This window comes from Triticum urartu, chromosome 7, assembly GCF_003073215.2.
Source record: "Triticum urartu cultivar G1812 chromosome 7, Tu2.1, whole genome shotgun sequence".
NCBI lineage: Eukaryota > Viridiplantae > Streptophyta > Magnoliopsida > Poales > Poaceae > Triticum > Triticum urartu.
The window spans coordinates 335,196,187-335,212,252 of NC_053028.1; the positions used below are offsets into that span (position 1 = coordinate 335,196,187).

The following is a 16,066-nucleotide window of genomic DNA, read 5'->3' on the forward strand; positions in this document are numbered from 1 at the left end:
CTTCTTCCTTCTCTTCCTTCGCTTCCGCCAACGCTTGGCCTTGGTCCTTGGGCTCTCCATGGTCTCCTCAGGTGTACCTGAGTATGCACAAGGCCCGCGCTTGAAGTAGCATCCATGTCTTACATGCAGAAAGGGAAGATTCGGAAAGGAGCGAGTTCACCTTAGGTCCAATGGCGTATGCTCGAGTGCACATGGGGATGATCGTAGGATGCTCTGCATCAATCGCTAAGACACCTAACTTAGAACCCCTACCTCAAGATATGTCGGATTTAGCACTGACGGGACCACCGGGTGAACACTTTCAGCACTTGGTAGAATTTGATTCTCTCCTCAAAACTTGTAGGAAGGTGTAGAGGGTGTAATAAAGATTTTGTGTACGTGATGTTTTTAGGATACGGTACAGACACATGCGCTCATATATATACGCACGTACATTCACCCCTACAAACACACACGAACATCCTACCCCTATGAGCACCTCCGAAAGACTGAGCCGACATATTATCTAGAGATTGACGAAGTCTCCATAGACGTCTCATAGTCGACGAGAACATCACACTCGCGCATTGCCTAAAATACGAAAAAAGAAATCCAGAATAATGCGAGCACACTGGTGGGCTGGAAATACCAATGTTCTCCTAACAATCCAACCACAGGTTGGATCATTTTTGTGCACGTGATTTGATTCCACACGTACCTTCCACCGCAGACCCCCTGCAAACATTACGGATTTACTATGACCAAAGAAATAAAACATCAGAAATGCGGTTTTCAATCTTTTTCTTCCAAATGGGTATCTAATCGTTGTCTGTGCAGTTCAAGCACACGATTAATCTGTAAATTGCATTGTCATAACACCAAAACACTTACGAAGGTAAATGTCCTTTCAAAAGGGTCGTGGGAGAGCACCGCGGTAGGAAAATACCTCCTGCATGTTTGAACTGACTTGAAACGAACCAACCAGAAATAAAACCCAGAACATGCGGGACCAAAAGTACAATGCCGCAAACCCGCTTCGGCCTTGTTCGTTTAATCCCACCCCCGCCAGGATGGGAGGGGTTTTGGCCCGAACCCCATGGTTTATACCCTCGCCGGGGCTGAATCCCGCGTAGCTTACATGTGTGTTCGGTTCAACCCAACCGGGTTTATATCCCATCCAATCCCACCCCAAACCGCAGGGATTTCACCGGGCTTTGACCCACGTCGCCCGCCGCGTGGAAGAAAACCTCGTCTCGTCTTCTCGGAAGAGAGGAGAGGGCGAGAGCGGCGGCGCCAACGCCGACAGGGGAAGGACTGGGCGACGGCTAGGGGGCAGAGCGGACGATCTCTCATTTCCACTGAAGGTCGACTGCTGCATCATCCTTCTACCCCCCCCTCCCCCACACCCCCACCCCCAAGTTAGCAGAGATCTCCCAGTGCGAGCTCGGTGGCCACGACAGGCAACTTCGGTGTCCCTCCCCCAAGGTTTCACGCCGGCAGGATCTTCTCCCCTTTTGATTTATAGGGATTCACATCACCTTTTCCGCTGGTGATTGAGGGGATTAACGGAACAGCAATGAAGGAAAGGGTTGAGAGGAAATTCTGTGGATTAATCACGGCAAGGTTTGGGTGACAGGGTGGGGTCACCCAATCCCTAGGTGGAACAAATCCACTAGAGGATTAAATCTTTTGCAACCCAACAAAGCCTTCAGGGGACGTCAGCTCTATAAGATTCCCGATTAATAACCGATATATAAGCCCATACAACTCCAACAGCACGTGTCACCGCCGTGGTCGTTATTGAACAAATGTCACACTTATCGCAGCTTAAGTTCACAGGCAAAAGCAAACTAGCATAACCCTGTAGTATAGGATTTATGCCTCGCAACTTAGTAAACCAGAATCTTCTGAACATCAAACCTCTACCTGTGATTTCCTGAAATAAGATGCTTGAAGCCTGTTACAGCAATGGAAGAGTTTTCATCACTGCCAGAATATACTACTACCTCTGTTTTAAATACATAAGACATTTTGCCAGTTTAAATTGAACTGCCAAAACGTCTTACATTTAGGAAAACGCCTACACTCGTGCACAAAAGGGGGTCTGTGGATGTACTATCTTATCTGAGCAGAGGATGTACTATCTTATCTGAGCAACATAATTAGGATCTCCTGCAAAAGATATACCCGGGTAAATGTAATAAATAAAATCTAAAACTATTATTTCAGTTCTAACGAAATACGCCTACACTCGTGTCATGAAATCGATAAACTTCCTAAGAGAAGATGGAGCACATCAAATACAAACATCATTCCTAGATAGCCCGCTCAACTCTGCAAACTGATCGGTGCAGGTAATTTTCAACCTTAACAGATACAGCGGGAAAAAAAACATCTCCAACGCTATTCAGATGACCTCAGGGTTGCCACAAGCCATTGTTGGGCATATTACGTTGACCAGACACCTTATCCTTGCATGATGGGCAGATGAGGCCGTAATTACCAACCTGCTGTCCATCGACGGGGCCAAAATGGTGGAACTGGCTGTTGCACCATGTACATACTGCTGCGAGCATGCTCCCTCCACTAACCATCCTTGGTACCTTGAGATCCCATCCTGACTGGGCCGGAGGGCCACTTCCCGTCTGTGGTACATTCCCCAACACTAAAGTTGGCTCGGATGTCCTCCCAGAATTCTGCCTGGCCAAGCTCCCAAACTGAGAGGGTTCAGTGGAAGGTACAGGATTAGGTCTGACCACGCTCCCAAACTGAGAGGATCCAGCAGGAGGTCTAGAATTGGTTCCAGCCATGTGCCAATACTGAGAGGATTCAGCAGAATGTTTAGAATTAGGTCCGTCCATGTGCCTAAACTGAGAGGATTCGGCAGCAGGTATAGAAGGTCCAGCCATGCGCCCAAACTGAGATGATCCAGTTTGCAGATAATCAGAACTTGCCACACTCCCTAACTGAGAGGATCCAGAAGGAGAAGAATTAGGTCTGACCATGCTCCCAAACTGTGAGGATCTAGTGGGTAAATTATTATTTCTGGCCAAGCCCACAAGCTGAGGGGATCCAAATGCAGCCCATCCATAACCAGGAAATACGTGCTGCTTCTGGCCACCAAATCCAAGTTGCAACGCACACTGTTTTCATTATTACAAAAAAAAAAATCAATTATCACATGGGTATTCAGCATGAAAGATCATTGCCCCAACAAAGTCCAGCACAACAAAATTTGATAACACGGAAACAAGGCAACCGAGATAACCAAAAGGCATTTTCATATTAAGCAATAGTTGTGAGAACGAGAACAAAAAGAAACAGCAAAAATAGAACTATAAAAACATGCATGGGCTTTTTGTTTGCCCCGCCAAAAAACCAATATGGAGTGATATGTATGTAGTACTCCCTCCATCCCAAAGCAAGTGTCGTTGATTTAGTACATAGTTGTACTAAATCAGCGACACTTATTCTAGGACGGAGGGATTATATACTTTCTTAAATCTCGATAAAATATTGAATGAGTTAGGACACATGCATACTGTACTCTATGTTATAATAAGAATTTCATGAGTGCTCATTTCGTATTTAATAATCAAACCGGCAAACACTTTGAATCATACACTTGTGCTCGAGTATTAGCTTATTTACGTTTTATTTGTATTAGAAAGGCGTTGTATAAACAATAATAATAACTAAAAAAATGCAAAGAGTGTTTCCTGATTCAACTACATGCCGTATGACATATCACCAATTAATATTTGTTAATATTAAAAATCAAGTTAGAATATCAAAGAGGCATTGTTTATTAATGTATTACCAGCATGAAAAAATAGTGGTATTTATGATTCTGCATAGAACAGCAATTGCTTCACGAAATTCCCCATTCCCAAAAGTAAAATTTTATAGACATTTGAATTGGCCGGTGTAGTTTTACACCCTACATAAACTTGTAAAAGTTGTGGATTTGATTCCTTTAGCACAGTACTTAATAATCTAACCATTCTCATGGATCAATATTGAATACTCCCTCCATCCCATATTAGTTGTCGCTGAAATGGATGTATCTAGACATATTTCAGTGCTAGATACATCTGTTTGAGCGACAACTAATATAGGACGGAGGGAGGACCCTTTAATTAATGCCAAGCTCAAAACAAGCTCAGCTAGGTTTAATCCCGTAATATAAATCTGGTGTGCATATCTTATCTAATTTGTCGAGATGGACCTAATCAGACCTTACATTTGGTTGAGTTATGAAAGCCTGCAAAATCATGTAAATTTTACCTAATCCAGGGTTGTGCTGAAAGGTTAAGCAAAAAAAAAATCCTAACTCAACCATGCAAAACCGAACTCATACCAGGAGAAATAAGCCAACTTCAAATTCATTTGCTTTGCCTAGTATAATTATATTGCTTCTCTTGTTTTCAATGGAAGGGAACAAAGCAACTCATTTAAGTAGCGATCAAATCAATATAGATTCATTATTTTATGATTAATGCCCACCAAAAAAAAATCAAACCACTTCTAGATCGTGCAAGAGTTATGAAAGCCTGCAAAATCATGTCAATTTTACCTGATCCTGGGTTGTGCTGCTCCTTGGAACATCACCAGCAGAATGAACCAAAGTGGACATGCCATCAAAATTGCTCTGCATAGGTATTAGATCGTTGATATTAGCTGCTGCAGCAAGCGGGGTGTAATTAGGAGCACTACCACTGTAATGATTCTGCATATCGTTACTTGGCTTTCCCAACACGGCATGCACAGAACCCATTGAATCATTATTATTCATGGGCCTATTTACAGAAGGACCCTCCACGTTGGCATCATTTCTATAAACAAAAGAACCATTCATGCAGTTGACATCAATTCCCTTGGTTAAGTTACTGGCTGTCAAAGTGCTTGAGTCCGGTAGTGCACAGCGGCTCAGAATGTTGGGTTTTGGGTGACTCAAGTTATTACTACACTGGGCAAGACTCCTTTCAGTGATACTACCAGTATACACATCATTATTATAGCCTTCAACAGCTTCATTACTTGCTCTGTTCTGTGTGGTATTCATTTGTTCCTTGGTATTGTATGCACGCTCTTTGTCACTGTTCTTTGCATGTGTTGAACGGGAAACAGAAGAATCCACATTAGTTGCAACATGAGAGATGGGGCATATGTTCAAACTAGACTGGTACACCATGGTATTGTTCTTGTTGCCAAAAATGTTAGCTGCAGCATCATTACCATAACTACCACCGATGCATCTGGCAGCATTAGAGGATCCGTTAGATCCACCAAGGGAACCAGATACTTTATTATTTGAGCCAGAACAGGATGATGTAGTAGATGCACCACCATTATTATTAAAACTGCCAATGAAGCATTTTCCAGCAATGGATGATTGATTAGCCTCATCAACAGCAGTAGAAGTTTGATTGTTTGCACTAGCAATCGGGAAAGATATTGTGTCCAGGCATGAATTAAGGTTGACGTCTCTTGCTTTCACAGTATTATTGACCTCGCCACGCTTTGAAACAGGAAAGCCACGATCAACAATCTGGTCCTCGTAATGTTTAGCACTTGAGAAGCTAGAAGGTCTGAAGTCATGGCCACTTCCCGTGTGATCACTAAAATCATCAACTTCAGCAAAGCCGTTAAGCCTGCCATTTGGTTCATCATTGGATTCAGGAGCTACTTTTGGTTTTGGAACAGTTACATTGGCATAATCCATCATATCATTTCTGTATCTGCATGCACTTTGAGCATCTGTAACAGGAGGAACCTCTACCTGTCTACACCAAGCTTCACCACGCCTATTGAAACTACCGGAACAATTTGTGTTAAAAAGATCTATAACTTTTGAGTTATCACCCCCTTGTCCTTTTGAATAACTCTGATGCTGAGAACATGCTTCGCCTGCAGTCTTGCCCTTTTGTTCAGTTGGTTCAGTAAGCTCCTGAGGGGTAAATTGTAACTCTCCCAAGAAGTTGTTAACTGCCTGTCCTGATGAGATCTTATCAAAGAAAGCTTCAGGAGTAAGCCCCTCATGCCTTGCATGGGCTCCAACATGGCCAAAGTACCGTGATTGCTCCTGAAAGGTCTTGTGACATACAGGGCATTCAAATTTCCCATCTTTACCAACTTTTGGTTCACCAAATTTGCTACTCTTTCTGCGCCTCTTAGCTTTCTTTTCATGAAATAACAGCTGGTGCTGCACATAGGCACTTTGATTGTGCAAAGTTAAATTGCAATTCTGGCACTTATAAGTATTTGCTGGATTTGTATTTCCTTCTACCGGATCCTTTGAATTGCAGGAACGGCTGGAAAAGGTGACAGAAGTAACTGGCAATACATTTAGGTTATCCACACTTGAACCAATTTGATGTTGAAACCCTACAGCCTGTGAAACACATAAATTAAACAAGGAAAATTCAGGTACAAAATAAAATGGCATACACTATAAACTTACATCATCTTCACCATCGTCATCACTCAAGGCATGTTGTCTGGTGCTGTTATACTGAATAGGAACTGTTACGGCCGCCGGATACCCAAGAAGTGACATAAGATACACAGAAACTTCTTTACAAGTACGAAACTGATGTCCCCTTGGGCTGGAAAGTATGATTTGTAGGCTTAGCTACACTGGATAATAATATACAAGAAAGAATACATGGAAAGCAAAATTGTCCTGGTCAGGCGGTAATGGCAAAAGCATTAACAATGCATGGTAGATAAAGCAAAGCATATTGCTGAAATTCTCTTATCTCAACTAGACTTCCAGGCAACAAATATCAAAAATGTGAGAGCCAGCAGCGCAGCTATTGGACATTGATTCCTACCAACAAAAGGACAAATAGCCTTAAACAGAAAAGTAATTCTTGACAATTTCCAGAATTAAACAACTTAATGATGAGGAATAATTTTCATAGTATAAAGCAAAACCATCATTAAGAATAAAGAATGGTAGTATATATCCGAATACATATGGCACAGTATCTTGGTAATATTTAACTGATTGGAATGCTCAAGTTTCCGGTGCTACTTCAACCAGAAGCAAAACAAATAGAAGGTAGTCTCTCTGTTGCAAAATGTAAGGCACCAATAAAATGAGGGCTATGTCAATATGACACAAAAATCATGTCAATGGATTCTTATTCAAAAGCATTTACCAATGATATCACTTTTTGTCACATAATTCGCATTGTGTTTGTCAATTGCTGGTCAGATTTAAATCTCGGAATGCATGGACATCTTACATTTTGGAACAGAGGGGGTACCATATATAGAACTGTGTGTTAAAGCCCTTATAACACCATATATAGAACTATGTGAAAGAATATTACCCCTTTATGCTTTACCTAAGAATATAGTGATAAATTACTGCCATAACAAGCATCAACACAAACTAGTCAGATGGTACCGCTGCAACGTGCACAGTATGCTACTATGCATGCATTGAAGGGTGAAGGATATATCAAAGAAGTGTGCAAATCAAAAGAACATATTTAATAGGCTTAAACTGTTAGTGATTGTATTTTGAAAGCTGAAACAACATCAGTGAATGCTGCTCAATGTCATAAACCATGACAAATCACCAGTGTTTTCTGCAAACAAGAAAACTGAGGATTATGATTTAACTAGAATCTCAGTGTGTTCCTTTGGGACCATTTATTTGCTAGGTGCTTGTGAACAACATTAAGTATTAGCATTTAAAACCCATTCCTAAAATGTACACACAAACCCAAACCATCGTACATCTATGCTATCATATATACACTGCAGGAATAATCCAGATTGTTACACAATATAAGTTATGATTGCATTCCCTCTGTCGATGCCACCACTACAGAGTTAGCATCATTTATAGGAAATTTGACAAGGCAAAGCAGCAAACCTCACGTAACGGATGCAATGCACCCAGGCATGGCGCCCCTTCCGCTTGAGCCCGAGCTGCAGCTTCCACCCGGTAGGGAGGTGATCCCCAAAGAAGGCTGCGTCCACAAACTTCCTCCGCCGCCTCTGACTCACCCACTGTCCTTCGAGGCAATTGATGAAGTCCATTAGCTCCGCCTCCAACATAAGCCCGGCTGTTTGCCTCCGTAACTCTACGCCGTATGGGTCGACGAGCCCAGCGAGCCTCACAAGATCAACGGAAACCCCCTTGGAGTTTGTAGTCTCCCGGTCGGGGTCGGGAGACGATAGGGCTAGGGTTTCGGGTGGAGGCGGGGTCGAGGGCGGGCAGGAGGGGTTTTCACGGGCGAAGAGACGGCGGAGATGGTAGGCGACGAGGTGGTTCTCGGGGTTGTTGCCTGCTGACGGCGTGATGGAGGAAGGGGAGGTGGGGAGGGAGGAGGAGGCGGCTGCCGCGAAGCGGAGTCGGGAGAAAGTCTGCTTACGGGACCCCGCGCTCTCGTTAAACACAGCACGGTCGATCTTGAGAGGCGGGAGCGGGTCGGCGTCGGGGCAGCTCCGCGGAGCGACTGCGTGGAGGGACGCGGCGGCGAGGGCGTCCAGGTCAGACTGCGCGAGCACGCGGAGGTCCACCACGGGGAGAACCTCTGAAGCCATTAGCACCGTCGCGACACGGCGGCGGCGCGCTCGGGCGGGAGGACGCGGCAGGCTGCCGGGGCGGCGGAGGTGCCCTGATCCGAGCGTGCCGTTCTTCGAGGAGACGGGCGGGGGATTAGGCAGTTGAGGGCTTCTTCGGCAACTCTCCCCAGCCGTCAACTCCCAGCTCCCCTCCACCAAATCTCCTAAATAAAAACACTCTCCCATGGAAAGGGGGCCTCCTGGCGACGGGGCTGTGGGCTTCATAACCGGGCCCACATTTTATTTTTTTTGAAAACGGTGGTTTTGACTCTTGGATCTATTCACAACTAGGCAATTCCCCACGCGTTGCTGCGGAAATATATGGTAAAAAATAAACATTGAATATTATGTAACTTTGATGATCAAGGTACTCTTCAGGTCGCATGGAATAATGTTATGTGTTGGGAAGGAGGGGAATTTACTTTTAACTCTCATGTATTCAGTTCTACATGAAGATGCCAACAACCTGAGTTCTCCATCAATCTAAGTTCGGAAGTACATTATCAAAGATTTCACTCTTCCATATCTATAATACATAAATAGTTCATCCCCACTATTTTATTTCTCTTGACATGCAGCCTATCCACATCATCAAGTAGGCCCCACATATGAAGTCACTTTTTTTTCTTTATGTAATCTTCCTATAATAATTTCTACCACGCTGCATTGCACGTAATGTACCTGGAAGACAAAATGAGGGCATGTCCATCTTCTTCCATCCATTATGACATAGTAGGCCTTTCGTCTCTCACCTGGGCCCTCTGCTTTGTGTCCATATAACACGAGTGTGTTGTTTCCTCTCGACTCCTCGAGTATCAACCCATCGATCCCTCTCTCCATCGAGAGAGAAAAAAACCAATCCCTTGCGTGAAGGGTGTGGCGGCTGGGAGGCGATCCCCGCTTTGAGTGTCTGCCTGTATGCTCGGATCCGATGACTCTTTGCCTCCAGCACGAACGTCGGTCCGCCCTGCTTCCCACTACTCTCAAGTTCCTGCACGACCGTCGGTCCCCCTCACCTTCGATGGCACTCGGGCTTCGGCATGACCACCGATCTCCCTCCCCTCCGGCGGCTCTCCGGGATTATCTCAAGCAGCGGTCCCGTTGTTGTGGGCTCCTCCGGCTATGGCTGTTGGTCCTCTTGCCTACGGCGGCTCGGACACGATGCCGATTTGCCTTTCGTCCTCCCCTAAATATTGTTTTCATTCCAACAAATTAGCTCCAGCGCCACTGGGGAGGTTGGTTCCACCAGGATTACTGAGTTGGCTCCCTTTTCGATCGGGACGGTCAGGAAGGAACGATGTGGTGGTAACTACTGACTTAATTTTTAATCTGCAAACTTGCAGTTCCACATTCTATCTAATGTAGATGGAGGTGTAGAAGATGGTGTTCATTTTTGCTCAATTGGTGTTGATGCAGTATGTCCCAACCCTCAATGGTTGCTGTTGTTGTGTATGAAGATACGGGCTCACCTCTCAAGCACCCACACTGCCTTTACTGAATCACAATTGATGTAAGCATGCACACTATGCACTGGCCTTGCTTGAAATCTCTGGCGTCAATCTGTGTGCAGGGCAGGTGCCTTTTCTCTACATGTGAGTTTTCTTTACTCCATTTATTATTCCATATGTATGCATCCCACGTAATTAATCTTGCAAACAAGGCAGGACCTACAATCAACAACACTGAGTTCTGCCGACCTCCATGCTTTGTGTTTATATAATTTAGCAACTAAATTGTGATTCTGTTGTACAAAAATTTATCCGAATGCCATTTATTCAAACCTGCTTGAGTGCATATTAAGTATTGTACTAAAGAAACATCTCCAGTCTCTAATACTAATTCCTGATCGCACGAATTTTACTCCCCTATAGGCTTCTTTCCCTATAATATTTTCTTGAGTTAGCTATTGCTACTTGCTACATTTCATATTTCAGATATGCTTGACATAATAACTGCAAGTAGTCATTCTCACATCATGTACACTCTTTGCCCTCCAAGTAAGTTTCTGCAGTTGAATACTAATGGTTGGTATAGAGGGGATGAATACAACATTCACAATAAAGTAATAGGCACGTGATACCTCTACACCACTACTAAAGGTTGTTCACTGGTGAAATTGAGAATACTATGAAACAACCCAAAGCATATGCTTACCCGGCTGTAACAGATGATTGCATTAGAAATGGAATGACGGATCTCCACACATTTTACAGAAGAGGGCACAAACCACAAGCACACTGCATAGTTCTCTCACGAGTTATTATTTTTACAGTTGAACACTGAGTTATTCATGCAAACATAATAAACTTTATGTAGTTACAATATTCACCTTTTTATTGGGGAACTATCACATTTTGATTTTAACTACTATTACTCAATACATAAACATTGGTGATGCATATTGCTACTACAAAATCCCACAGCAACGCGCGGGGTATCATCTAGTTTTCAAAATGCACCTCGCCGGAATAGCAATTTCCATGGGAAATAGTTTATTTATCTATTTTTAACAATATCTCCCATAATTCGATGCCTCTTCTCCATGAAGGCTAGAGGATGTCTCAACATTTCAAGGCAATAAAAGTTCCACAAAAGGAACAATTATATTCCTCAACGTGAGCATGACATAAGGCACAGATGAAATCTAGGAGAAATATATTTTTACAATGGAGGGGATTTCGAGTGTTAACTTTTCCTTGAAGGAGGTGCCAAAAATAACTTGCAACTGAGCCCTTGCAGACAGAAGATTTCCAAAGTGAAATGGGGGAGGGACCTGAGAGGTGCTATGAGCTGTGTGAAAAAAAACATGTATTTCATTCCACTTGTTTGACCAAGAGAGCTTACAACTTTTAGTATGCCCACCAAAGACCTACCAGAATAGTAAGGAATATGTTAGGGGACAAAGTTCCTGATTAAGAATAAGAAAGCCCATAATTATATCATTTAGTAGTAGAGACTATTATTCCGTAACAAACTATGGATCACATGACGTCATGATACATGAGAAAAGAAGACAGAAGCTTAGCAAAGGAGGGCAAGAACTCAACCCACTCTTGTTTTTTTACATTTATTCTCAGCCAAAACATGAGTGTTATGACGCCAAATCCTCTCATTACTATCTTTGATATTTCAAATGAAAGTTGTGTTAGGGATATGACTACTGGGTATGACCCGCCCAGGAGGGGTCGGGTCATACCACTGGCGACTTAAAGATAAAGATGGCGGGTCGTGAAGCAAGCCTATTGACAGCCCAAGACCCAAAGGCGACTTGAGTCCCAAGAGGATGAACCGCCATATGTGTAACTTGTATTGTAAGGCAAGCTTAGTTAGTCACCGAGCCAGACATGTTGTGTATGAGCCGACCGAGACTCTGTAAGCCGTGGGGCATCAACCTAAGTATATAAAGGGGTGACCCAGCGGCGGGTTAACTCAAGAAAACAACAAGTCGAGAACTAGGTCAAGCATATTCGCTCCCTGGTAATCGAATCCCAAGCAATACAACCCCAAACTGGAGTAAGCCTTTACCTCATTGCGAGGGGCCGAACCAGTATAAACTCTCTATGTCCTTTGTCGCCCCTTTAAGCTAACCTAGTTGCGATGGCTCCACACCTAAGCCATTTCGCTAGGGCATTTGCCGTGTTAAGTCCACGACAGTTGGCGCCCACAGTGGGGCTGGCGCACGGTGGTTTTGATTTCTTGAAGGGTAACTTCGCAGGGATCAAGGGATACACTATGGGCCGGATGACCAAGAGTCGTCGCGGCAAGCTCTACATCAACGATGCTGGTTAGGGCCCCGAGGCCGGCTCAATTGAGTACGGGTATCGGGTCCCCTTCGGCGGAATCCACGTCTTCATCGGCAAGATTGGCGAATCGGGCCCTGAGCCAGACACCCGCACCGACATCATCGAGACGGCTCCGTGTGCACGACCCGCCAAGGTTCAAGCCGTCGTGAAGCACGCTTTTGTTGGTTTCATCCACGGGCGGATCTCGAGGAAGGATCTGTATCCAAAGGAGAGACGGACATCCACTCTGATGACGAGTCTTCAACCGGCACTACTGCAGGATGCTGCTAACGCGACACTATGATCAGAGACCCTTCGACAAAACTGTGTGTGATGCCATAATCGCAAACGGTGGTGTAAAAACCGTCAAAAAGGTGCAAAACGTTTGCGATGGAGGATGCATCAAACACGGTTCAGATTTCCGTTGCGTGTGTGATGCAGGGCATACAGTTCGGCTCAATTAACTGTTTGTGATGAGGAGGAACAAAAGAAACGGGCAGTCAGATGAAGGTGTGTGCGATGTACAACATATGGTTCACTCGGATGAACTGTTTGTGATTAGGCAACACAAAATAAACGGTCAGCCAGATCAAAGGTGTGTGCGATATACGACATGCAGTTCACTCGGATGAACTGTTTGCATTGAGACATGAGAGCAGAAATGATTCAAATGAACAAGATGTGTGTGATACGAGGCAAACAGGTGTGTAATCGGAAACGTGTGTGAAGACTGATAACAACACAGACGATTACTGCTAACAAGTCGTGTGTGTTGTGAGCAAACGATTGCTGGTATAAAATTGTGAGTGATTGATGAAAACATCACTGACGGGTTACATTGTTTAGTCCGTGTGCGATGTGATTTTCTTTGTCCGCACAACATCTACGCTCTGTCTACAGAGCATCAACATATATACTTAAAAAAGACAACATTGCATAACCAAATTAAGCATACAATTACACAAGTGACTACACACATAACATTTCCACACACCAAAGCAAGCAATTACATGCATACTAAAGTAGGAGAAACGAGGATCCAATCATCTACTTATTGTTGCGACGATGCTTGCCATTGCTCTTCTTCCGGCTAGATCCCTGGCCGTTTTGGGGAAGGAGGCACTTCCTCATGTCAACGATCCGCCTGTACATGTCGTAGCTCATGTACGCCTCCTTGGCCGCGTACACGACGTGAGCTTTGTCGAGTTTCTCCATCCAGGCCGAGTGTCAGGCACGCTTGTCCTTGTTGCACGAATCCTTCATGTCTCTGTAGTAGGGGTCGATGATGGCCTCGGCGAGGTGAACCAGTGAGTCCTTCTCATGCTCCTTGCTGCCCCATATCTTGTATTGGCCCTGGATGTCGACAAGATTCTGGTAGGCGATGCCCGAATTCTCGAGCACCTTTACATCGTTGGTGATGTCCACCGTAGCGAACATGTAGTGGGGGCTGTTGACAAACCTGGAGAAATGCTTGCAAGGCCTTGTGGCCAGGCAGTAGTGGTAGATGAGTACGTGGTGGCACACACACACATCTGGGCGACGGCGACCTTGGGACGAGACCCGGCACGAGCGCGGGTGTACTCGAGGTCAAACTCGACCACCTTGTACTTCTCTGCGGCAAGCAACAGCTCCATGATGTGGATGGAGTGCTCCACCCAGACCGGGTCATTGGTGTACACCACCGAGAGGTCCATGAACCTTCTGTGGGTGTCCACCATGGCATGCATGATGAACTACTGCTCGTCATCGGCAACCGCTCGGAGCGCCATTGGAGCCGTGCAGGATACCCTCTAAGAATTTCTCGTGGTGGGTGTGCTTCTTGCAATGGTGGGGCGCGATCGAAAGGTTGAAGAGACACAAGGGTTAAATGGCCACTGTAATAAATGGGGCCGGCCGGCCTGTAATCGTCATGTCTTGTCACGGCGTTCATGGCGGAGGATTCCAGTGCAAGCTTGATAACACCGCCCCGCACGCGTGGGCTCGAAGAGGCGCCAAATGAATCATCGGTGAGCCTGTTCCCACGCTATCGCGCTGTTTACCGCACAAGCTTCCCGCCTGGCTTGTTTATCCACGCGTCGGATAGAAGAGGGACAAATCGTGGGCGTTTATTGGCAAAAAGCTTTGTAAAAACGAAGTGTGTGGAATGACTTCGATCATAAGTTTACCCATGGGTGATGAGGTCAAAGTTGCACAAAAGGGTGATGATGGACACTTGAGTGCAATAAGTAATTCTGCGCTCTACAGTGCACACGGTGGAAGAAACCAACTGTGTGCAATAATGTTGAAGATCACAGTCGAGTTAGCTATACAGATCGTGTGCTGTGAGATCGACAAGGTAAACTAATTAGAGAATGGTTAATAAAATCTAAGACCATTGAATATTAAGGTCAAAATAGTGTTAGCAATATACAAGTCTCATACGATGCCATTTCAACGATTGTGCCACAAAAGCTCGAAATGCTACAAGGTTCAAATTCCAGAGTTATATGGCTCAAATTCAAAGATTACAAGGTTCAAACTGATATTAGAAATGAAATTCAGCTCATCAGCTGCAACGCTCGCGCTGATCCGTTGAACATGGATATCAGAGAGGTTCAAACTAATATCACCACTTCTAAGTCTGGTTTCGAAACCTCACAATTTTTGCAAAGGGGTTAGCCACTGAGAAGTCATGTATGGGGTTGACACGATAACTTCCGATTACTCTGTCATCTGAAGTTCCAAAATGAAATTCAGCATTTTTGGAGCCTACTCCATTCTGCCGCAGGCGCCGGCGCTGATCAACAAACCAATCATTTTTGCGAAATATATGTAGGGCAAACCTCATTTCCTTCAGCACCCTTGCTCTGAGAACAAAGAACCTGGCGAATATAATCTCCGGTAAGGTCCCTCGGTAGGAGTTCAAAGTAATTTATGAGAGATGCAGATCTAGGCATTCGACGTGATTGTTATATTGTATCACATTGTCCACCACTAGGCCTAATCTTATCTGCAAAACAAGAAAAGTTGTTAGTGCCTACATGCAGTTTTGAACATTACTATAGGCCTATTTGGTTTGCAGGATTTGTAAAATGCACTAACATGCCATCTTCGATCTGACATGATTAACATGGGCATTTGATTACATTCTAGAAAAATCTAGCCTTCTTCACAAGAGGTTGGAGTGGATGAGAAGTTCCCTACGAAAACTTGAACTCCCTTATGGTTAACATTTAACAGGAAAGGAACATCACCTCGATATATAGCTTCTCCAAGCACGGAAAGCATCTCAGGAATCTGACAGCTTGCTCCAGGTTGGGGCCGATAGATTCTAGTGCCAAGACCTTCACTGTGCGCAGTTTCGGGGTCAAGCTTGTCGGAATCATTTTCTGAATGACAGACGAACAAACATCTTCAAAATTAGAAATAATGTTAATTTGTAGAAGGAGAGGTAGAAGGTGGTTGTTGTACCTGAACAGGTGTGTATCCAATAACAAGTTTGGAGTATCTGTGAGATGAGTAGCCCACCACTGTCAATTTCAGCGCAGAAATGACATTGATTCTTGTTGGACCTTCTTGATCAACTACAAGTAATCTCTCAAGTGCAGGTGTGTCCTCAATGACCATACCGTGGTACACATCTTGTGATGTCTTCCTGCCGCACCAGCAACACACATAAATAGTCCGGAGAGTCATGGAGGTGATGTGGAAGGTACTCAACCCATTGATCACCTGAATAC

The 16,066-nt window shown here is 44.5% G+C and overlaps 1 protein-coding gene across 1 annotated transcript; it reads right to left on the reverse strand.

Annotated features, from left to right (window-relative positions):
- Positions 1-2,175: 2,175 nt before the first annotated feature.
- On the reverse strand, positions 2,176-8,726 carry LOC125522619. Its single transcript, XM_048687663.1, has 4 exons — positions 7,871-8,726; positions 6,443-6,587; positions 4,556-6,373; positions 2,176-3,122 (listed from the first exon to the last, which is right to left on the reverse strand). The coding sequence occupies exons 1-4, from the start codon at positions 8,542-8,544 to the stop codon at positions 2,397-2,399; spliced, it is 3,363 nt and encodes a 1,120-aa protein (XP_048543620.1). The 5' UTR covers positions 8,545-8,726; the 3' UTR covers positions 2,176-2,396.
- Between the last annotated feature and the right edge of the window lie 7,340 nt (positions 8,727-16,066).

Excerpts from the sequence above, each read along its gene's own strand:
- LOC125522619 (XM_048687663.1), bottom strand. The coding sequence starts at position 8,544 with ATGGCTTCAGAGGTTCTCCCCGTGGTGGACCTCCGCGTGCTCGCGCAG. Across the intron at positions 6,374-6,442 it reads ATGACGATGGTGAAGATGAT|GCTGTAGGGTTTCAACATCA; the intron begins GTAAGTTTATAG and ends TGTGTTTCACAG. Across the intron at positions 3,123-4,555 it reads GCAGCACAACCCAGGATCAG|TGTGCGTTGCAACTTGGATT; the intron begins GTAAAATTGACA and ends TAATGAAAACAG.